This window comes from Terrapene carolina, unplaced genomic scaffold, assembly GCF_002925995.2.
Source record: "Terrapene carolina triunguis isolate 2854851 unplaced genomic scaffold, T_m_triunguis-2.0 Scaffold95, whole genome shotgun sequence".
In the NCBI taxonomy this organism is placed as follows: domain Eukaryota; kingdom Metazoa; phylum Chordata; order Testudines; family Emydidae; genus Terrapene; species Terrapene triunguis.
The window spans coordinates 15,945,163-15,968,759 of record NW_020664446.1 but is presented as its reverse complement, the minus strand read 5'-3'; the positions used below and the strand labels follow the sequence as shown (position 1 = coordinate 15,968,759).

Genomic DNA, 23,597 nt, shown 5'->3' with positions numbered 1-23,597 from the left:
TTAAAGCTACTGATTTAAATAAAGTGTGTATGCAAGTTGCATAATGTAACCATTTTCATTTTGTATCAAGATGTTTCATTTCAGTTGTGAAACATAATGGCCCCCTGGTGGCAATGATTGATAACAAAAAATATGGAGCATGCTTTACAGTAGTCTAGTATTGCTCCACTGTCAAAATGTTTGAGTTGAGTGTTTTCATGAAATATTTAAACCCGTTTTTAACATCCAGCATGTTAACAGATATACTTGATCTTATGTTTTAAAAGAACTTACTAGAAAGGACTTTCACTTTGTCGGTTATGCAGAAACCAAGATGGACACTCTGCTTTCAGCTATGAGCAATAAATAGGCAGTTTCAAAAGCCTCCCCTTGCCCCTCTTCACTTCAAAGCCCCAGAAGATCCCTGACCTATTACATATTCCAATCTTGGGCTCAGCAAGAAGGATCCCTGTGAGAATAGCTTTAATTGTTTTTGTATTTTTTTATAATACATAAGCACTGATGTGCACAAGATAGCCTTTGAATATTAGGCTTTCACATATTTGATAAGGACTCAGCTGCTTTTGTAATTTATTGAACGTGCCACGACTTTTCAATGAGTCCACTTTACTGCGTGTATTGGTCAAGTGCAGTGGAAAGACGATATTTGTAATCCTTAATTATTATTAGTGTTTGTGGCAACGGATCTGTGTGTGGTTGATTAAGTGGCAGGATTTAAAAAATCCAGTTTGTAAGAAATTAAAGTGAGATTAACAGTGAATTAAACAACAAAATCTACTAACTATGGACTTAATCCAAAGCTCCTATGAAATCAACCTATGGGACTGAATGACACAGGAACAGAGATGTGCAAAATATTTGCAGCAAAACAGCATGTACTCTAAATACTAGAGCTTTTCACATTCCATTATAAATAAGAAAATTCATAGCTTTTTCCTCCAAAAAAAGAAAAATATTGAGTTGAAATTAAACTATTGGAGGGCGGGGAGAGCTAATTTTCAAGTGAAAATTGAGCTTCTTTTTGAACAAAGGCAGATTTTGCAGTGAAAAGATCCTAACATCTTCAAAGGAGTTTGATATGAAAAATAACCATTTTGGTGAATTTTTACAGAGTAGCACAGTTCGGGAGTAAACTGTCAAAACTTAGTGTATACAAGGCTACAAAATTAGCCTACAATGCAATGGCAATTCACAAAAATTCACAAATATTTTTAACTTCTTATTCACACTTCTGCTGAGGAATCTGACAAAAGGGATTCATATTGGCCTGAATTCTCGGTTCTGCTAAGGCCCCTTTACGTTGCTGTGGTGGTGTGATGGGCACCCAACTTTATACCAGTGAAAGGGGATTTTAAAGGAGCCTTAGAATAAGTGAGAATCAGGCCCATTATATTCAGCTTAGCTTGGTTGTGAACAAAAGTTATCAGCTGGCATATGTGAAATGAGTTTGTGCAGTTCAGATCCACATCATGAAGACTCACCAACACACTTTGCACCCCCTGCTGGCAGTCTCAGCAGAGAACTCAGAGCTATAGACTAAGGGCTTGTCTCCACTACAGGAGATTGATGCAATTGATGCAGCAGGGGTTGATTTAGCGGGTTTGGTGAAGACCCGCTAAATCGACACTAGAGCGCTCTCTGGTCAACCCCGGTAAGCCAGCTCTCCGAGAACAGTAAGGGAAGTCAACCAGAGAGCGGAGAGCATCTTCCGTTGATGCAGTGCAGTGAAGACACTAACTAAACTCTCACTTGGCTTCTCTTCACTACCGGGGTAAGTCGACCTAAGTTACACTACTGCAGCTATGTGAATAACGTAGCTGGAGTCGACGTAGCTTAGGTCAATTTACCCCGGTGTCTGCACTGCGCTGTGTTGATGAGAGACGCTCTCCGGTCGACTTACCTTACTCTTCTGGGGGCGCTGGAGTAGTGGAGTCGACCGGAGAGCACTCTGTGGTCGATTTAGTGGGTCTTCACTAGACCCGCTAAATCAACACCTGCTGCATCGATTGCAGCAGCGTCCATCTCCCCGGTAGTGAAGACAAGCGAAGAGCTGAGGCATGCTGGCAGGCTTGGTGTGGGGAAACCTGCACTTTTACTGCCTTTGCTGTACTTATTCTGTGGATGAATAGAGGGTTGCAGTCTCTGGGGCTGTCAGTTGGGCATCTTTCACCAGGGGCTCCATCCTCATCTTGGAGGTTGAAAAGACTGGTACTAAATTCACCAGTACTAAATTAACCACCCTCCAACAAATCTGTCTCTCACACATATTATAGGTGGGGCTGGTAGCACCTCTTATTACTAAGATTGCCCAACACTTTTTATTTACAAGACCCTGTTTTCAGTTGATTATTACTTTGCCATTCTTTAACTGTTTGGGCTGAAATTTTCCATGCTGGGTGTCTGCCCCAGGCTGAATGCTTTTGGAAAATTTCAGCCAAAACAGTCCAGCCATTTATGAGAACAAGGTTAGAGAAAAATATATTGTTTTGCAATGATAAAAAAAAAATTCAGATGACTTTTTATTTTGAGATGCTCTAGTGCCCCCATGCTTTGTACCAGGGACTTGAAATTTCTCAGGGGAAGAGGATGACTTTGTATTAGGGATATGCCTATTGCTGTTACTGTGAAAAATTGGCCAAGTTATAAACCTTTGAAAAAAATCTCAGTTTGCACATGCTCAGGAGAGACCTCTTAGAGTTTAGCAGCTAAAATCTCCAAAGATTCCATCCTCACTGAGCATGCTCCATCCCCTCACAGCTCCTTTGTATGATTAGAGTGCATGTGCACCATGCCCACAGTGCTGAGTTAGCAAGCTCCAGACCAAGGCTACCGGTGTGAAGCCAGACTTTCCCTGTAATGGTTGCTCCTGCTGCTCTGGGCGGGGCACTGGAAGTAAGAGCAGGGAGCCTGTCTCTCCTGTGTTCTCAATGACTGTTTTCCCCTCAGTTTGCTTTTTTAAATACCTAGGTAATTGTGCATGCACACACACACTTGAAAAGACTACTCGAAAAGACTATTATTGATGTTGCAAAGCCAGACACTCAAAAGTCAGGACATTCCAGGATTAAGGTTGCCTATGCAATTTGTTGGGCCAGTTATGCTCTAAATTTCCAAACAAATACAACTGTGGGCTGGGTAACAGTATGAAAAACCTCAGCCCAAAAGAAATTTAAGAAAAGAGAAAATCAAATAAGGTGTTCAAAATGGAAATTGGAAGTAAATCTTAAGCACTGTGGGTGCTATAATACGCAATAGAGCTGATAGAGTAATCTCATTATGACATCCTTGGGTGAATGCATGCCAGTTGATGTGCGCCTCAGTTTTGATACTTGTCAAATAGGAATAATAATTAGCTGCTTCACAAAAGGAGCATCTAGCTCAATTCTTTAATGAACTGCTAAATTACGGCTAAATCTTATTACTAATTCTTCTGTCACAGGGCTTGTCTTCACGAACACTTAGTTTGTGGCAAGCTGGGGTTTAAAGATATCCCGCAGTAGCCTGCTGCACACAAAATGTCTGTGTAGACCTGTGGCCATGCACTTACACTTCCCTAGTGTGATTTAATTTACTCCCATTTCAAAGCAGGGGTAGCTCAAAGTGCACGAGGGAACTTTTAGCATGAGGCAGCTGGGTCCATACAGCCACTTAGTGCACGGCAGGCTAGTGTTGGGTAGATTTACACCCCAGCTTGTGGCAAACTAAGTGTGTGTTTGTGTAGACAAGCCCTTACTAAGTCATAAACCAATTCCAAAATACAAATATTCCTTCATATTGGTGAACATAAGTAGATAGAGGAAATAATCCCTATGATTGATTATGACTGAAATAGGGGTTACGATGGAAGCTGGAACTCAACCCTTACTGTAGCCTCATTTTCTGTTTGTGAATCATCCATAAATAGTGCAGGTAATTGCTATATGCCTAGATGGAAACAGAAATCCTATGCCCATGGGCCTGCCTAAGTGTGCTTTCTGGATCAGGGCCGCTGAGAAGAGAATAGATTTCTGCTGAATGAACCAGTCTCACTTTTGGATTAAGAGATTCAGTCACTCAGATAAGATCTGACATTTTGGCCTGATGTCACTTGAAGTATTAAATATAGTAAGCACTTGGCACATCTCAAGAGGGGATACGAGTGCTCTTTGTGCTCTTCTGTCTCAGGGATGTCCCGCTGCCCCATCCATTCTAGTTATGGTAGTCAGAGATCGCTGAGGTACAAGGACTCCCATCCTGGCACATGATAATCCAGCCTCAATTATTCACAGCTCTGTCACTTCTTGGGTGGACTAAGCAATGGGATATAGCGAGGCATTCAGCCAACTCCATCTAGTACAGCACACTGCAATGTATCTCCTCAGCAATACAGGCTACCACAAGGACATCAGACCCGTTCTCCGCTCTCTATACTGTCTTCCCATAGAATCTGAATCAAGCTCAAGGTCTCAATCCTTATTTTGAAGGTGTTCTATTGCCTGAGCCCACGGTACCTGCCTAAAGCTCCAGGATGAAGACTGTGGTCAACAACTGCACTCCTCTGGCACAATGGAACTTTCTCTACAATAAAGGTGAAGTTCGTCGGTATAGGAGAGAGAACTTTTCAGGGGCTGGTCTGAGACTGGAATGAACTTCCCCAGGAGCAAAGGACCGACTTAAACCTTACCACCTTCTGCTCAAAGTTCAAGGCACATTTCTCTGACCTTGCCTTCTCTACATAAATACATAGCAACATGTATAATGAAACAAAATCACCCCTCCCCCCCAGATCCTACCAAAATAAGATGCCCCACTACACATGCTTCTCCACCTGGGGAGACTGAGAGAACAAACACCACATGACAGGTGTGTGGTCATGTTGCTTATAGTACTGCTGGAAGGCATTCAGATAGTACAGTGATGAGTGCAATATAAGAGCATATATAGAATAGACTATATTAATATTAGCTCTAAAGGACAAGACTACATTTTCGTTGTATAGAGCTAAACAAGCAATAATATATCTATTGCTATCTATCTATCCACACACACACACACACACACACGTATGTACAGTCTGTCATATCAATTTGTCATCAATGACAAATATTTATTTTTAAATGCACTGTTCACCATAAGTGATGTGGTTTCTAGCCAGTTGTTGAACTAACGTGTTAGTGTTTTCTCTTTATAAATTTGTGAAGGGACTTTATTCCTGGAAGTAGCTCTTGGGACAGGAAAGGTCCCGGGCTCTTTCTGTTGTCTTTGTTTTGCTAAGTTTAGTTTGCTGAATATTTATCTTTCTATGGGATAATAAAGCTGACATTAGCTTCAAGGAAGAGGTAAATTAACAAAAACATACATGAAAAGGAATACCTAATGGAAAGTACTCCCCCGAGTGGATACATGTATAAATTGTAAGAAAATAATCTCCAAATGCAACCCCTGGGACTTGAATTATTTACACTCTTTTAATCCTCTTAACTTCAAATCAAGATAATTCATATTGCTTTAAAGTCAAGCTTTCAGTTGTGCGTTCACAAATAATTTCCTTGTCATTCACTGCATTGAACAAACTTGTAATCCGCTCATATTTTCAACATGGAATCATTTGTCTGTTTATCCTACAGCCTAACAACTCTCATCTTCATCCCTACTTACTCTTCTCAAAGTCATGTTTTCAAGTTCTCTGCCCAAATTTCTTTATGCATGAATAAAACTGTCAACAGCAAATAGGAAACTGAATGCATTGCTTCTGTTTTAATCACACCTGATATGAAACAGCTTTCAGGTTGTAACATGTTCAGAAAACAGCTAAGGAATTCAAAGTTGGATTTGACAGTCTACCTTAAGAAAAGAAGCATTTCAGGGATGGTTTTAAATTTGTATTGCTTAGTACAGTACCTGACAGTCTGGAATAGCCCCAGAACTGTTCTTGTTCATTGGCTAAATACGTTTAGAGAGGGAAAGATTCCTCTTCGTGTTTGGGGATTTGCATGTATAATTCCTCACACATCCAAGATGAAAATATGCCCTTTTGGCAGTTTTTACTGATTATTATTTATCAGACTAGAGTCTTTGATTAAATATGTATTTTAACACTTTTAACTACATTAATCTTAGAATGATTCTGGATGGTTAAATATATGATTTTGTAAGTACATATGGATTAACTGTTGAGTTATGCAAACATAAGTACATAAGACAGGCAGTAGGTGTACTAGGATTATACAAAAAAAATCTCCTTATGTGACATAATTACATCTCACATATATAGCAGCTAGTTTTCAGACTGTTTGCTTTCCATTCCAAAAAGACCATATAATGCGCTTGCTTATCAAACAATGTGTTCTTCAGCTGTGAAAAAAGCCTGTTGAATAAAGAGTTCTTAAAACACTCACATAACTCAGAAATGGCTAACCATAGACTGTTTTTTAAGTTTGGAAAAAAATCATTGGTACTTGTCTCAGACCTGATTGCTGTGTTTTGGGCTAAAGTGAAATGCTGTATTCCATATATAAGCCAGTTAGCTCACATCTTGCCCACAGCTGAATAAGTCTCAACTTCCCAATAATTTCATTGGGAGTTGAGGACACCTAACACCTTGCAAGATTATCCTCTCAACAGTTCTGAAGAAAAGCAACGTCCTGGCTGACTTACGCTGCCATAAGGGGACATATAGTAAAAGATGGTTTCTTAGATAATTGAGTCCTAAACTATTCAGGGCTTCACATATAATCAACAATACACTGAATTGTCCCTGGAAATTAACAGAAAGGAAATATATATATTTGAGCACCAGTGCTCCGTTTATGCCAGTATATCCCATGAAGGAGGCAGGCACAAATTTTGAAGGGTTTTCAAACTCAGTTTTAGTAGGAGTAGTATAGCATATAGGTAACAGGAATAAATAACCTTTGTGAAGCCTTCAGTAGAGAGGAATGGTAATACCACCTTGACAGCAGTAAACAATCAAAGGCATTATGGACCATTATCATTACCTGAGAATCTAAGAACAGTGGTGGATCACTAGACTTGTACACCATTTTGTCAAAAGGAAGGCATACACCCTCAATACTTGGTACATGCCCTCTTTCAACTTCTTTATTAAATGCCTCCCTCTTCTTCCCACTTAGCGGTATTAAATCTTGGCCCGTTTACTTTCATTTAGATATCTTCCTTATTCGGTCATGGGGGAAGTAGACTGTAAAATCTGAGTTTGAGGGGAAGGAGACTTAGACCCAAGTATCTGCATGTTGATAACAGTGAAGCTCACAACGTCTAACAATCTCTCATAGTAGCTTTGCATACATGTTGAATAGGAGTGGTAATAAAATGGAACCCTGTGAAACCTCAAGCTTGAGAGGCCTTGGGGGAGGATTGCTTAGCGTTAACTCTGGGGCTACTCAGAGACGAAGGACTAAATTCATTGAAGGGCCGCTCCATCCACCACACAGGAGAGTGGTCAATATTTCATGATCATGGCATCAAAAGCTCCTGCTACATGTAATAAAAATCTAAATAGGCACCTTAACGTGATCTATCAGTAGGAGATCAATCACTGACATAAAAACAGAGTCTGTTCTATACTCAGGTATGAAAAAAAGCAAACCAATAGGAATCAAGGAAATATGCAGAATTCAGACGCAGCTGAAGCTACCCCTTAACACCACCTTTGTTACCTTCCCTAAAAAAGGAGGTTTAAGATAGAATGGTAATTAGCAAATTTATTAAAGTCAAAAGATAATTTCCCAAGCAAGAGCCTAACTATGACCTGGTTAACAGCAGCTGGCGTTTACCCTCCACAAACATGGTGGTAATCTTCCTCACTAAAGCTCCCAAAGACTCTCCAGTGGCCTTAACTAAGGATCAAAGTCATGGGTCCATCCCAGAGATACTTGGGCACAACTTCATAAACACATACTAAATCCCAGAAACTGAAACTAGGTGAAAATCAACCAAAAAAGAGATCGCATTGCTCACGTACTGCTCTGCGATTGTTCCTTTCTTAGGTAGGTAGCCATAATGATCCTGAGCTGAATGCTCTTGTCAACAAAATATTGACAATTTCTTACAGCAAGAAACACAAATCAAATACCGAGCTAAGGCAGGCTGGCAGTCAGACTGCGCACAACTTAGAAAAGTTCTGCTGTTCTGCATTTTATAGATGACAAGGCTCTTTGATCAAAACTGCTACAAAAAACAAAGAAATTCAATATGGAACAAGTTTATCTTGCTTGTAGCAACTTTTTCTCCACCGGTACTCTAGGATTCTCCAACTGTGAATCCTTGTGACCTAAGGATACAATGTGAGGGGGGAAAGGCATCCAGGTGCCACAGTGTAAATGTCCCTATGCAATTGATATTTATAATGTTCCACTAGAAGGACAGTCACTGGCTGAGCAGCAGCATGCCTAGAACAATCTGTAACCTCATTATGTCCATCAGTTTCCACAGGAACAGGCCCACCATCCTTCCAGAGGCAAAGATTGGCAGTGATTCTATCCCAGAGCAGGTAATGATCAGACCATCATGAACGCCTTCTTTTAACACCCCGTATTTTCAATCCTGTCCTAAAAATTAGATGCAGAATGTGACTATAGTCATGAGATGAGTCAGAAACATTTGAAGGTAGTCTCACAGTTGCCACGAGATCTTGAGCAAATACACAAAAGATATTGACGGCATGGACACTGAAGTTCTCCAGAACAAGATGTCTTCACAGCTTTACTGCTAGACCATATAAGAACGCAATTCAGATAGGAATTATGGTGAATAGAGGACTGGTCTATAAACTACCAGAACTTGCTCAAATTCACGTAATCTTGGCACTTGCATATTGTACAAGTTGGACGCATTCTTACAAGCCTATCTTTGATATAAGATGCAAAAATACAGCCATACCCTCTGCCAGGCCCTCCATAGGCTCATGCTGAACTGAGTCGCTGGCTGGAATCGCCTGAACCAGCTGAATCTTTCAGCAAGGTCTCTTAAATGGAAGTATGATCAGCTCCTTCATCCATGACTAAATATATTGGATGGTAGCAGTTTAACTAGCATTCAGTGATGTGCTATACAGCATGAGCCATAGGTTAGAGGCTCTGCTCGTCATTGCCCTGTAGGAAGCAGAAAGAACACAGTAAGAAAAGAAATTGACTGGTGAACAGAACCAATTTGTTGCCCAGAGCAGAGGAAGAGAATAAATATGGAACTTTTTGGTGCAATATTTTACAATCACTTTTGAATTTTCGCCACATTAAGTACAGTGTGAGGGTGCAAGTGCAGGGAATGTAATGCCATAACTTAGAAAGGAAACATATAGGTAGGGTGATGCATGAAGTGGCCAAAGCTAGAAAAAAGTTCGGCAAAGACACCAATACTAGGCATGTGCGAAAAGGGAAAATGATCTAGAGAAAAGAAAAAAATCCCAGGAATAGATACATTTTGGGCTTGTTTTCATTTTTCACTTTCCTCAAACATTGACAAGACAATTTATAAATAAACAGAATAAAGAAAAAATTATGCTGAGGCCAGATATATTCCTAGTGCTCACCTTGGCTCATAATTTTTAAACACTTGGCATTAGATCTAGAGTGTTTAGCTAGATCAGCAGGAGAAATGACTTGATCTGCAGGTTAACAACACAAACACTTCCTAGTAGCAATTAAGATGTGCAAACGTTATTTACATATCTTTGTGATTACTAGAAAATAGACACACTAATCTAGTCTAAAAATTGTTTGCTGATTTAGATTTCACCATAACGTTCATTATAAAGGGCTCTCTTCATATTAAATATTACACACCACCTGCTACACAAAGAAAGCTGTGATACAGAGAAACAGCTCAAGTTAACAACAAAGTAAATTATCAGTCCTTCATCTTGTCGTGGTCAAGGCATAGCAACAGATCACCAAAATTGGATGATGGGAGAGGGACCAGTATCTATCAAAAACAACAAGGAGTCCTTAAAGACTAACAGGTTGCATCTGAAGAAGTGGGTTTTTTACCCACGAAAGCTTATGCCTAAATAATCTGTTAGTCTTTAAGGTACCACCAGACTCCTTGTTGTTTTTGTGGATACAGACTAACACAGCTACCCCTGATACTTGACATTATCTATCGGTAATCTGAGCTCTACAAGAGATATGCCAATGCCATGTTTGGCCTCTGAATCAGACCATGACTCTGTGGGAAACAGAGAAATTCCAGAAAGCTGCAACTATAGCTTATTGAATTTTGGTCTGAACAAAGCCTGATGGAGTCGTTCTTATTTCTGCCAAACTGATTATACCTAGATCAGATATATAATAAAAAAACATAACGTGGCCAAATTGTTTTAATCACTGAATGCATTCAGGCCCTTTACAACAGGCCGGCTCCAATGGCCATTGTAGTCTAATGGTTTCAATAAGCATGGATCAGACCCAATGTCATTTAGGCCAAAAAATGAATGGGCATGAATCCTGAAGTACCTTCACACCTCTCTAGAGATTATCTCACCAAATTAGGATTTACATCAGTGACATGACAGTGAGGAGTTGTTTGCACTGCTGCTGTTTGTGCTATATTCATTTTGTACATAAATAGGGGAGGTTGCGCTTTTCATGTTGTCAGCATGGACAAGCATTTAAGCAACTAAAAACCAGTGCTACTGAGGACTGAAGATCATTATAGCAGGTAGTCATATATTGTATGTAATATTATTAATTAGAAGAATATTATAGAAGCTATTATCCTCCATCCACACACAGTAAGACAATTCCCTCAAATAATACAATTCAAATAAAGACAAAGTAGGTTTCTGATAGAGATGCTAGAAAAATGCCAATTGTTTTTCCATGGGAAATTTTGGGGGGGAAAAAAGGTTCCTTTTTTTGGTTTTGTTAAACCTTCCCAAAATGTTTTTGGTTGCTTTTTCAATGAAAAATCAAACCCATAACATCTGCAGCTTTTGATAAAAAAATTGTTTTCCATTGAAAAACAGAAAATGTATTTGAAAGTTTGTTTTCAATTAAAAGATTTTTTTTTTTTGCCAAAATTACTTTTTGACAATTTTTTTTCCACCACTTCTAGTTTTAGCTCAATCTTCAAAGAAGAGTTCCAGGGTGCTCTACAACTCAAGTCCAAATACAGATGATTTTATGTACAACTTTTCTTTCTCATTTGTCTGATGTTGACTGAAGCCAACAAGGATCTGAATTGCAGTTGTGCATAAGCTGGTAGCAAAAGACACTACCTCACACTTCACAGCTGGAAACCAGCTTGTCAAGTACATCCTGAGAGATTCTAACAGAGATAAGTCATGGGCAAGTTCAGCCATGTCAGCAAAGTGAGTTTGGAGTCAGACACAACAACTAACAGCATCATGCCCTCACTCATTCACAAAGGCCCTCACCCTGTCTCAAGTTGGTGGCACAATTTGAATGACAGAGATTGAAATTTTTAAAGGACACGATCAACATAAAATGACAATTCTGTCTGAAATGTTTTACCTACTGTCATTATTATGGCCATGTCTTCACCTACAGCGCTGCAGCACATCTGGTGAAGATGCTCTACTGCTATGGGAGAGAGCTCTCCTGCCTGCATAAGAAAACCACCCCTACGAGCAGCAGAAGCTATGCCGATGGAGAGAGTTCTCCTGTCATCATAAAAAACACCGTCCCCCCCATGAGCAGCAGAAGCTGTGTCAGTGGGAGAAGCTTTCCTATTGGCATAAAAAACATACACCTGCGAGCAGCGGAAGCTATGCCAGTGGGAGAAGCTCTCCTGCTGACATAGCACTGTGCACACTAGCGCTTATGTTGGTGTAATTTATGTCTATCAGGGGGTGGAATATTCACACCCTAAGCGACATAAGTTTTGCCGACATAGGTGGTAGTGTAGACATAGCCTTAGATTATAAACTCTTTGGGGCAGGAACTGTCTTTCTCTTCTGTGTTCGTACAGCACCTAGCACACTGGGGTTCTGGACCATGACTGGTGCTCCTAAGCGCTAAAATAATATAAATAAATAATAATAATTGCAAGTAACTCCTAAGACTACTATAAATGAAAGAGATTGGAGAATGTTTTCTGTTTTGCATTGGTCAACACTCTGTACATAGTCAGTGTCACTGTATCACTATAATCAGTTCCCCCAGTTATTTGTGTGGGTTTTTTTTATATAATAATATGGGAGTGGGGAAGAAAAGATTCAAAAATAGGAATATTTTGAAGAAATTTTAAAATCACAAAAATTAGGAGGGAGATAAGGTGGGTGAGGTAATATCTTTTATTGGACCAAGTGGGTCCAATAAAAGTTATTACTTCACCCACCTTGTCTCTAATACCCTAGGACCGACATGGCTAGCATAACACTGTATACAAAAAAATGGTAGGGGCTGTCTAAGGCTGGTATAGTGCCTGAAACTACTTTAAACTCAGTTTTTAAAACGGACTAGATTTCAATTTCTTATTTCAACACTTACATAGAAATCATATGCCAGCAGAGGGCGATCTTTCCAAATGGCCTGAAAACGAATCCAAAATGAGTCTTTTTGCTTCTAAATAAATGGGTTTCTGCAGGTCTTGAACTGATAAATACTGCTGGATCCCAGTGGGTGGAATTGAAAGAGAACTCCTGAAATGTTCTCTTTCCTCACCTTTCAAGTTAAAAACATAATTTCTTAGTTATAGGAGAAATATTAACACCCCCCCCCCAATAACTAGAGAAAACTTCTGAAGACTAAAATTCCCTCCTTCCTCTGCAGTGATAAAACAGATCAGTTTTAACTCTGCTGCAGCTTGGAAAGGCTCTGAGCAGCAGCGGGGGCACTGAGACTGTTTGTAGTCTCTTTAAGACAGTCTGCAAGTAGGGTTGCCAACTTTCTAATCGCACAAAACCGAATACCCTTGCCCTGCCCCTTCCCTGAGCCTCTGCCCTGCACAGCCCCTTCTCCAAGGCCCGACCCCCACTCACTCCACCCCCTCCCTTCGTTACTTGCTGTACCCCACCCTCACTCACTTTCACCATGCTGGGGCAGGGGATTGGGATGCGGGAGGGGTGAGGGCTCCGGCTGGGGGTGCGGGCTCTGGGGTGGGCCCGTGGATGATGGGTTTGGGGTACAGGAGGGGGCTCTGGGCTGTGGATGAGGCGGGTGGGGTGCAGGAGGGGGCTCAGGGCTGGGACAGGGAATTGGGGTGCAGGCTCCGGGAGGGAGTTAGGGTGTGGGAGGGGGTTCCGACCTGGGGCAGGAGGTTCGGGTGCAGGCAGGGGTTCAGGTTGTGGGCGCCGGCTGGGCAGCACTTACCTCAGGTGGCTCCCAGTCAGCGGTGCAGCAGGACTAAGGCAGGCTCCCTGTCTGCCCTGGCCCTATGCGACTCCCAAAAGCAGCTGGCACGTCCGGCTCCTAGGTGGAGAGGCCAGGGAGCTCTGCATGCTGCCTGCAGGCACTGCCCCTGCAGCTCCCATTGGCCACGGTTCCCGGCCAATGGGAGCTATAGAGCCGGCGCTCAGGGCAGGGACAGTGCGCGGAGCCCCCGTGCCAGCCCCTGTGCCTAGGAGCCCAACATGCCTGACACCTGGCAATCCTATCTGCAAGGGGTATGCAGATAATGAGCTGAGACTACTGCTCATTATGCAGAAAAGTGCTTTTTGACAGTTACCTTTTCCTTCCCTCCATTTGCCTCAATACTGCCAAACCCAACTGTTCAAAAATCACATGAGTGTCTTAAAAATCATGAGATTTTTATTTTTTAAAACTACCATTTTGGGTTCTTTTTATTTGCCTTTTGGGTTTTGACCTTTTTTGGGGGTGGGGTTACACTCAGATCACTTTTTCAAACTTTTCTCCACAACCATGAGGGCTTTTTAAAATGAAAGCCACTCGTCTCACAGTCACATGATTACAGGAGCTGGGACGTTAAGAAAACCACCAAATATTGTGAGAGGTGTGATGAAATTGAGAGTGGGCTACACTGCATCTCTTTTGTCCACCATTGTGTCTTGTCAGGAAGCTAGGTTTGTATGCTCTCTGAAGCAGACAGTGCCTAGCACAGTGGAGACCTGATCCTTGACTGGGCCCACTATGCACTACTGCAATACAAATGACTAATAATTGGATTACACTCAGTTCACATTTGGAAGGTTTTCTCTGCTGCTACGAGGGCTAGAAACCCTTTTTAAATGACAGCTGAAATTCTGCAGCGGTTAGCAGCCCTGGCCCAGCACTTCCTCCTCCAGCAGATTTTCCAAGCTAGGTCTCAGGGAAAATCACAAGGCAAAGCCCTTCCCAGCAGAGAGCCCTCCAGCAGATGGCAAATGGGGAGAGTCTCCCCCAGAGTAACAATCTCCCCATCTAGGAAAGGGGGGTTCCCCCTCCCCCACAGAAATGAGTCTCCCTTCCCCACCCCTCACAACAGAAACAATGTATTTCCCTGACAGGTGTGGGGGGGGGTCTCTTCTCCTGCACAGGGTCTGTCAGTCCCCCAATTCACAGGCAGGGTACCGCCCACCACCCCCGCTGTGAGGCTGAGCAACTCGCCCTATCCACGCCTTGGCCCTTTGCCTATAGTGACATGGCGTCGGGAACAATGGCCCGAGGCCACGTCACGTGATACATCCTACCGCCTCCCTGGCCTGGTAGACTACGATCCCCACAGTGCCCCGCGGCGGCATCGGGCGGAGGCTCCGCTTCAGCCGCCGCCGCCGCAAAGTGTCGCGGCTTTGGAGCGGCGCTTTACGGCTGAAGCTCGAGTTTGCTTTTCCGCAGCTTTGCCCTGCCCTCCTGAGCCGGAGGTTCTGAGCCCTGGGATGTAACGTGCAGGATGGGAGGTCGGTTGTGAGCTCCCCCCGCCCCCAGCCGGACCGAGCGGGGCCCCCCTCCCCCGGGCAGGATGGAGGAGGAGAGCATGGAGGAGGAGGGGGGCAGCAGCAGCAGCTATGAGGCCATGATGGACGATCAGAACCATAACAACTGGGAGGCCGGTGTGGATGGCTACAGGCAGCAGCACCCTGCGGGCCATGCCCAGGCCCCCCTCGGGGACCGGGCCCTGCAGCTGCCCGCGGATAGGAAGGCCCAGAGGGGGCAGCAGGAGGAGGAGGAAGAGGCCCAGATGGTGCCAGAAGCCAATGGCCTGATGAAGGGCTGTGACTCTGCAGGGGCTGCTGGCAAGGGAGGAGCCGTCGCTGCTGCCACCATCAACACCTCCACCTCCAAGTTCTGTGAGTGACAGAGCCTGGCCTGCCCCTCTCCTGTCCCGCCCCAGAGAGGTCTGCAGCCCACCCCGAGACTGCCCCTGGGTCCCACCAGCTTCCCACACATACACCCTGTGATCAGGGGGCCCTGGCCTGGAGTCTATACCTGTGTCACCACACACACACACCCTGCCCCTCGCATACTCACACTCTGTGCCTGGGGTCTCACACCCTGTCCTCGTATTACACCTGCGAGTCTACCCTAACTGCCACTTCCCCACCCCCTTCTGTAAAACTGGGCTCTAGCTGGGACTTCACCTGTGTGTCTGAGCTACCCTTCCCTCCACTTTCTGGAGTCAAGGCTGAAACTGTCCTCTCTCCCACCATGTGCTCGCCTCTCTCATCCTACTGCTTAGCTAAAACTGTCACTGTCTTTCGCTCCTCCTTCCCTTTGAACACGCTCTTTCCCCCACATACCTGGATGGGCCTTGAGTCTGTTCTCAAACTGGTCCACTTCCCTGACTGCCTCAGCCCTTGCCTAATGTGAACTAAGAACAAAAGTATTTGAACTGTTGACTGTGTTGGAAGTAGAAAGCATCCCTTCACACTCATGCTTCCCACTTGCCTCAGAGTTGGGACTTCCCATGCTGCCTGGCTCCTCACCTGGTGGGCAGTTGGGGCTCCAGGCAGTTTGGTATCAAGTATCAGAGAGGTGGCCGTGTTAGTCTGTAGCCACAAAAACAACGAGGAGTCCGGTGGCACCTTAATGACTAACAGATTTATTTGGGCATAAGCTTTCGTGGGTAAAAAACCACTTCTTCAGATGCAGTTGAAGAAGTGGTTTTTTACCCACGAAAGCGTATGCCCAAATAAATCTGTTAGTCTTTAAGGTAGTTTGGTAGTTTCAGAAAGGTCAAAATGGAATGTCATTTCAGCTTCTTCTGAATGAAATTTAGGAATTCTGGTTCTGCAAGAAATCTTGAAATTTAATTTTTCATTCTATTTTGGAGCAATTTTGTTACACAAAAAATTCTGAAATTTTGTTTTTAATGTGAATTCCAGTTTTCAGACAACTCTATTTTTTAGGTTTGAGGGTGAAGGAACTACTGTGTTTGCTTTTGTGTTGTGTCGGTCTTCTAAAATATAGATCTGTCATTAAAATGGCAGATTTCTTTTTGTTTTAAAGCATATTTGAGCATTTGTTCCCAGAGCTTCCATGAAATAGCTATGTATTAGAAGGTATGCAGACCTTCACCTATCTTCAGAATTCCCTTATCCAGTACTGCTATGTAAAAACTAGTGAAATGGTTTAATCGGAATATTTATGAAATCATAAACAAGTGTTTGGTTCATTAGAACTCCTCAGTGTGATCAGTAGTTCTCAACTGGGGGCCCGGGGCTCCCGGAGGGGGCTGCGAGCAGGTTTCAGGGGGTCCGCCAAGCGGGGCCAGCATTAGACTCGCTGGGGCCCAGGGCAGAAACCCGAAGCCCCACTTCAGGGGGCTGGAGTCTGTGGCCATCCGAGGCTGAAGCCGAAGCCTGAGCAATGCAGCTTTGTGGGGGCCCCTGTGGGGTGGGGCCCCAGGCATTTGCCCTGCTTTCTATCCCCTAACGCTGGCCCTGGCTTTTATATGCAGAAAAACAGTAGTTGTGGCACAGGTGGGCTGGGGAGTTTTTATAGCATGTTGGCGGGAGGAGGGGCTCAGGAAAAAAAAAGGTTGAGAACCCCATGATAGATCACCTTGGCCTGTCACAGATAAACCTTGGTGGTATGTGTACATGGGCAACATAGATCTTAGCCTCTGCAGCTGCTGCTGAAATGACATAGTCTATAGAGGCACTATGATTTGAATGCAGGGCCAAGAACTCCTGTGTTTTAATCCTGGCTCTGACACTGACTCTAGTTTTGGCCTTGGATAAACCATTTAATCTCTCTGCCTTAGTTTCCACATCTGAAAAATGGGGATAATAATTACTCCACAGGTGTGTTCTGAGGATGTTTTGAAGAGATAAGTGTGTGGGAGTGAGGAGATGGCAGAGGAGAGACAAACCAACAATTTCTCTCCTGCCTTCACCACCTCAGTAGCAGCTTACTGTCTAAACCAGGTGTTCTCACAACAAATTTTTTGGTGGCCTCAGAGTGCGGCCACTAACTCTTGCTGGTGGTGGCTCTTACAATTTTTCCTAAAATACTTAATTAACTTTAGGAAAAACAAATAAATATGCACATATACATGTCCAAATCATTGTAATTTATTTATGTAGTAGGAAGGTGGTAGTAAATAGAGCTCCCCATTCAGCACACCCAGACTTTGCTCCTATTCTTGTGCTCGGAGTGTGTCCTGGAGTGGGAGCCCCTCAGAGTGCCGGGGAGCTGCCAAGCCTGTTGAACAGCTGTGGTACCTACAGCAATGTAAAGAGCGAGTGCGGCCCCAGGCGTGGGAAGTGCCAACCCCTCTCTCTGTTCCTGCCTCCTTCGGCGCTTCAGCGAGAGCCCTCCCCGGGGAAGGTGGGCTGGGCACTCACCGGCCACCAGTGGAGTCCCAGGCTTCCCATGCCCCAGCTGGGGGGAATGGGGGAGCTGCCCGGGGGAGCGCCCCAGCGACTGAGTGCCGCAGCTGCTTCCGCTGACGAGCTGCCTCCGGCACTGGCCCCACTTATCTCCAGAGGTGCTGCCCGTAGCCCCCAAGGAGGTTGCGCAGTGCAGGGCACCGATCCCTGCAGGCAGCACCAGCATAAACACCAAAGTGGTGCATCTCGCTGCCCTTAGTAACAGCTACTCAGAAGCAACAGCTGGGTGCTGCAGGGAGGGGCTGCTTCTTTGTTCCCCACTTGTCCCTCTCTGCCCGTGCTTTGGAGGCTGTCATGGCTGCAAAAAAATCCACTGGTGGCACCATTTGAGAAACGCTGGTCTAAACTATTCTTCAGTCTTGCAGTTTTCAGCACGAGTGCAGTTGGATCCATTGCTGATCCTCATGTCATGAAGGGGCAGTTTTCCAAAGGTAGACAAGATTTTAAACTCCCAGGCAGCAGAGTAGAACTGACTAGGAGCATGTTAATTTCACTCTTCTTGCTCTTGCCCTATACTGTCTCAATCCTCCTGTGAATGGTTTTTCCATCTCTTGATAAATTTGAAGTCCGGTAACATTTGAGTAGATCCCGCTCTCTTGTTTCCTTCCTGCAAAATAGAAAATAATGACTGGTGTGTAATATTAATTTACTTGCAGTGTGTTGGTTTTGTTTCTGGTTTAGTTGCAGACCAGTGTACTTTTTTGTCTAACTACTCCTGCAGGCTTGTAGGGGGAGATGTTTGAAGGCTGACCCTTTTAAATACATATAGGGGGGTCAAATCTAGTTTAATATATAAATGATATTCTGGTAGGGTTGGTACACCTAAAACTAGATAGACTTGATATTGCATATTTAATTTCACACTGTCCTCCTTTTGTTCCCATAAAAGATTTAAAGTAAATTACTTCTCTGGTGCAAGCTGTGTTGTTCATCACCAGATAGATGATTATAAACCTAATATTTATAGAAGCTGTTCATTTTGTAGGTTTTTCTAAGGTCATTAGAGAGTCAATTCATGTCGTTTTACTTAAAATATTGAGAATTTATCTGTGTTTTTAATCAGATCATAAGATAATTGTAGAAAAAATGGATAAAGCGCAGTTTGCATCAGCGCACAATGTGGCTGTAAACTGTTTTAAGTTAGGCTTTTGCCCTACTTGCAAACATGGCCAATATGGGTTTGTTGCTCAGCTTAATAAAATCCTTGTTTGGCAGTGCAGCTAGCAGCATGCATGATCGTCAGATATGCTGACATGTGTTTACACAGTTTATGTAAGAACTTAGTTATAAAGCATTCTGTATGTTCATTTTTCTGTGTAAACAAATCCATTGATGTAGACAAAAAGTTTGAAATTTACTCTTGGTAAGCATTCTGAGTGGGAAGTAGTGGTGTGAAATGCAACCACAGAATGGATTCATAATCTTGCTACATTATGCCAGGCCGTAGCTGGGGAAAAATGCTATTGGACATTCTTTTAACTTCCTGTACTACTTTGTCTAAAAACAAAGGACTATATGGAATGGTCATCGTATGAAAAGCAACAATTTCTACAGGTAAACTCTTCATGCAGCATATGACAGAATGTTTTCCAAAAGCATTCATTCTTAGAACTAATTTGTTATAGTTGTGAATGGTGATTGCAGGAGGAAAACTAGAGTTACTTTTCTTTTATTGTTAAATGAATAAAAATATGAGATGCAAGATGTGCATGGATATATTTGAATGACACTATGTAGCAGGCTTTGCTAATTTAGTTGGAATTCTTTCAACCGTGCTTTGCAATTGCCTATAATGCAGTTTCTTCCAACTGGCTCTTCCTGATCTGAATTACCTAAGACCTATTAAATAGGGCTTGCACTGTAGTTGAGAATAAAGATTTACATTACTCTTGGCACTTCTGGATGATCTTACAGGAAAATGTGCTGGTTGCTTTTTTGCTGAGAAATGAGTCAGTGCTGCCATTGGCAATATGGAGGCCCTATGCAAACCAGTTTCAGTCAAGCTTTCGCCTCTCTCATTTAGCACTGCTGATGAATCTTTCTGCATTTTCAGCTTTTCTCCTCTCCTCTTATGCTGAGTTTTCTTTGTTTTGGAATAATGCACTTCACAAATCCACATAGACTGTGAGACCTTTGTGAACTAATCAAAAGACACAGAACATATGATTTAGCATTTAGCCATCATGACAGTTTGCAACCACTGTTTGGATGTTCTCTCTGAGAAGGAGTGGGTCCCTATAGGTGCTTTAGAAACTGTAAAAGCTCTGTTGTTGATTGCAAAGTCATCTGAGCGTAGGTAAGGTTGGATACGCCTTTGGAACTGATGAAAAAGCTTCTTTAAATTTCTGTAGAGCCGCAGAGACCAGACCCATAATGGTAGCCACAAGCTGATGTGATTGGATTTTGTATCAGGGAAGCCGCAGGATTCTGTTTGAGGTTAATGGTGTTTTTGGAAGAATTCTTGAGTTTTCACAGTGTGGTTTAGGGTTGTGTTAGGTATTACTGTTTTCTCAATATGATTTAAAAAGTGTGCTGTACATTCTCACATCAGAAGTTTGGGATTATTCCTGCTAAATTCTCTCTCAGCTGTCATTTTATTTTTGTTGTCTGAATAAATGACAAATAACCCCTTGTCAGACCTTGACATGCATAGGCATTCTTGGCAATTTGGACACAATATTCTTCTGTTTTACTTTCAGACATATAATTAATAGCAATAAGTAGGCACAGATTTTTTTTTTCTACATGGATACATGTAGCTATTGTTGGTTCACTTTTCATGTTAGACTAATCGCCTTGCATTAATGTCCATGTTAACTCTTTTAGTTTTTCCTTTAAAATTTCTTCACTTGCAGGATCTATTAGTGGATCTGTGAATTTAAATCTGTCTGGAAGAGTGTTCAGGGACAAAGTGCTTCAGTCTTTTTTTTTAATTTGTCACTTTGTGCTATACAGGAAGTGATGTTAGCATAAAAGGAACTCTGAAGCTTTCTTATCAATTTCAAGTTTATTTTAATGACAATTGATTGCTCTTTGCTGTTTTTTGGCATTTGGACGGCTTCTGAATGAAGTTGATGTGGAAGAGTTCATGGAAGGCCTGGAACATGAATATTTTTTGACTATATTTCAGTTATGACCATGACATTGAAAATACTGGTTACAGTATAAAACTCATCAGCATTCTGCTTTTCCACTTTAATAGACAACATTTAATTCAGTGGCACATTTGACTTTAGGCTCTGAAGAAACTGAATTTCTACACTTTCTGAGATGAGCACAAATTCCTTTTATCTTGCTACTTTTCAAATCTTGGCAGTGTTTACAATTTACCTGGGAAGAATTGTTTGGTTTACTGTCCTTTCAATCACCGGTTTTCTACCACTTGTTTCAACAGTAGTCATAGTGCGTCAGATAAAATCATACAGTGATAGCTGGTAATCGGTGGTTTGCAGGATTGATCAGCAGCTTTCACATTTACTATGGTTTGAATGTGAAATAGCCACTGGATGATTTCAACACTGAAAAAATAAATAAAAAAAGGTTGCCAGATTTATGTAGAACCATGTTATCCGCTGCCCTTTGGAGAATTGTATAGAATTTTCTTCTAATATTTTAGAATGTTTTCACTTACAGATTGAAACTGGAGCCTAATGATGTTGGTGTTTTCAAAACAAAATAAACCCCCCAAACCCTCTACTTTCAAATATTTGTGATATTCATAAACAAATGGAAAAAATAGAAATAATTCACCTAAAAACTCAGAGTTTGTCTTCCTACCTTCCACCCTGCCCTTGCTCTCGATAAAACTGTTTTTGCACAATCTCAATGTTACCCCCACAAACCTGATCATCAGGCAGTATTGTACTAATTCGGCATTTGTTCTGTGTTAGTAGATATGGGTGGGAAAGAAAGGGATGTGATGTATATGAGAGCGAGAGTTCTTAGAACTCTGGAGTAATTTTTTTTTTAATTTAAAGAATAAAATGAGCAGAAATTGAACAGTTTATAGTCATTGGACTGTTTGATATATAAACATTTTGGTTGGCTTCAGTTCAAGTGTGTGTGGCAATCAAGTGCACTTTACTCCTGAATGGAATAAATAGTGTTTGTGATAGCTTTCTAATTAAAATCTACTACACAGTACTTCCAAAATCTATAGATTCCAGCCAGTTAGTACACTGCAACCGCTACCTTTTATCAGAGGTTTATTCATAAAAGTGTCACTTTACCCTTTCCCTCTTCAAGACTGAAACTGAATAGGTTTTCAGGTTTCTAGTGCTTAATTCTTTGTGGTGCCACAAAAAAATTGATAGAGCTTATAACTCTGTTTAAAAATTGATTCCATTTAGTTCCAAATTAGTTCTTAGGTCTCTCATTTTCTTTGTCACTATAGCTTAGTTTAATTACACTCAAATCTACACAAGGATTTGGACTAATATTTAGTGTTGGCTGCATGGAGGCATTATCTTTTGGATGAGACTTTAAACTGAAGTCTCTTCTTCCTCTGGTGACCAAATGGACTTTAAATATCCAAACATTCTTTTTAATAAAAGCAGATTGGGCTGTCCAAAGCTACATGTAAGGTATTGTTGAGAATAGCTACCCAGACAATGGACAACTGAGTTTTAGGGCTAGATCCATAAAGCAGTTTAGGTACCTAATTGCCACTTCGAGCACCTAAATCCGGAAATTAAATCCTCAAAACCCCTAGTCAGCTGCCACCTAACCATGTAGGTGCCTAAATTCCCACCTGTAAAGTTCCCCTGCCCGCCAGCCATGTGCACAGCTGCCTTAATCCTAACACCACTGAGCAGCTTGGTGACTAAGCCCTGAAGGATGCTCAGACTAAATATTTCCCTGCCTGTCTGTCCTGCAGGGCCAAATCCCGTAGGCATGCTCCGAGGCGTCCTACTGGATCAGGCCATGCATAAAAATCCAAGGAGAAGAAGGTGGTCTCTCCCTTATGCACAATAACCCAGTGGTTAGAGCATTCACCTTGGATGTGAGAGATCTGGGTTCAAGTCCCCTCTCTGCCTGATTTCGAGAAGGCTCTTGAAGCTAGGTCTCCCACCTCCCAAGTGAGCACTCTAAGCACGGGTGTGGGTATTATTCTGTCAAGTTGAAGCTGTGCCACTTTGTATAAATTACTTAAATATTCATTGTGCCAAAGAGAGCGAGACTGATTCTCCAGCACAGCGGTGCAGGCATTCCCCTAGGAGGTGGGGACTTGAACTTTGGTCTTATGCTCCAATGACTATTTAATTATTTATATTGCTCTCCTCAGCATTTCCTGTTGGCTAGCTTAGGCGGCTCCCCACTCATCTTGCTGGCTTTTGTGGATCCCATTCTTAGATGCCTCACTGTCCCCAGGCATTGCATAGGGAGAGTGAGCTGCCCAGCTTGGGGCCGTGGATTCCACTAGGTGACAGGGCACCTAAATGTTACATGTTGTAATGCTGAGCTTGTCCCCTCTGTGGCTCTAGTCCTTAGTGTCGTAGATAACTTTCACTTCGCAGATTTGCTGGAGTATAGTGGCATGCTGTCAGAACGAAGGTTTAGGTGTGGCTAAGGCAGGCTACAGTACTCGATAGGAGTGCAACATACATTGCTGAGTGTCCTAAAGCCTCTAGTGTCCATTTATTTGTAATGAACAGAATGTATAACAAATATTAAGCAAGAGTGAACAGATAGTTAGTTAGTTTTGCCAAGATGGGCTGGCAGTATAGCATTGTAGAGTTACCCAGTCGGCAAAACTGCTGAATCTGAACTAAATGCTATAAGAAGAAATATGTAAAGTACCATTCTACTGAGAAATCTTTGCAATTCAGTTCAGCTGCTGCTGCTATTCAGACACTTGCCTGACTCACAC

At 42.6% G+C, this 23,597-nt stretch overlaps 1 protein-coding gene across 1 annotated transcript in view; it reads left to right on the top strand.

The window, feature by feature from the left end:
• The first annotated feature begins 14,723 nt into the window (after nt 1-14,723).
• Nucleotides 14,724-23,597, top strand: part of CACUL1 (CDK2 associated cullin domain 1) — a 69,355-nt gene continuing 60,481 nt past the window's right edge. The window contains exon 1 of the mRNA XM_024206237.2: nt 14,724-15,184. Within this exon, the coding sequence (XP_024062005.2) occupies nt 14,857-15,184 (328 nt within the window). The 5' untranslated portion in view covers nt 14,724-14,856. The remainder of the gene's footprint in view (nt 15,185-23,597) is intronic.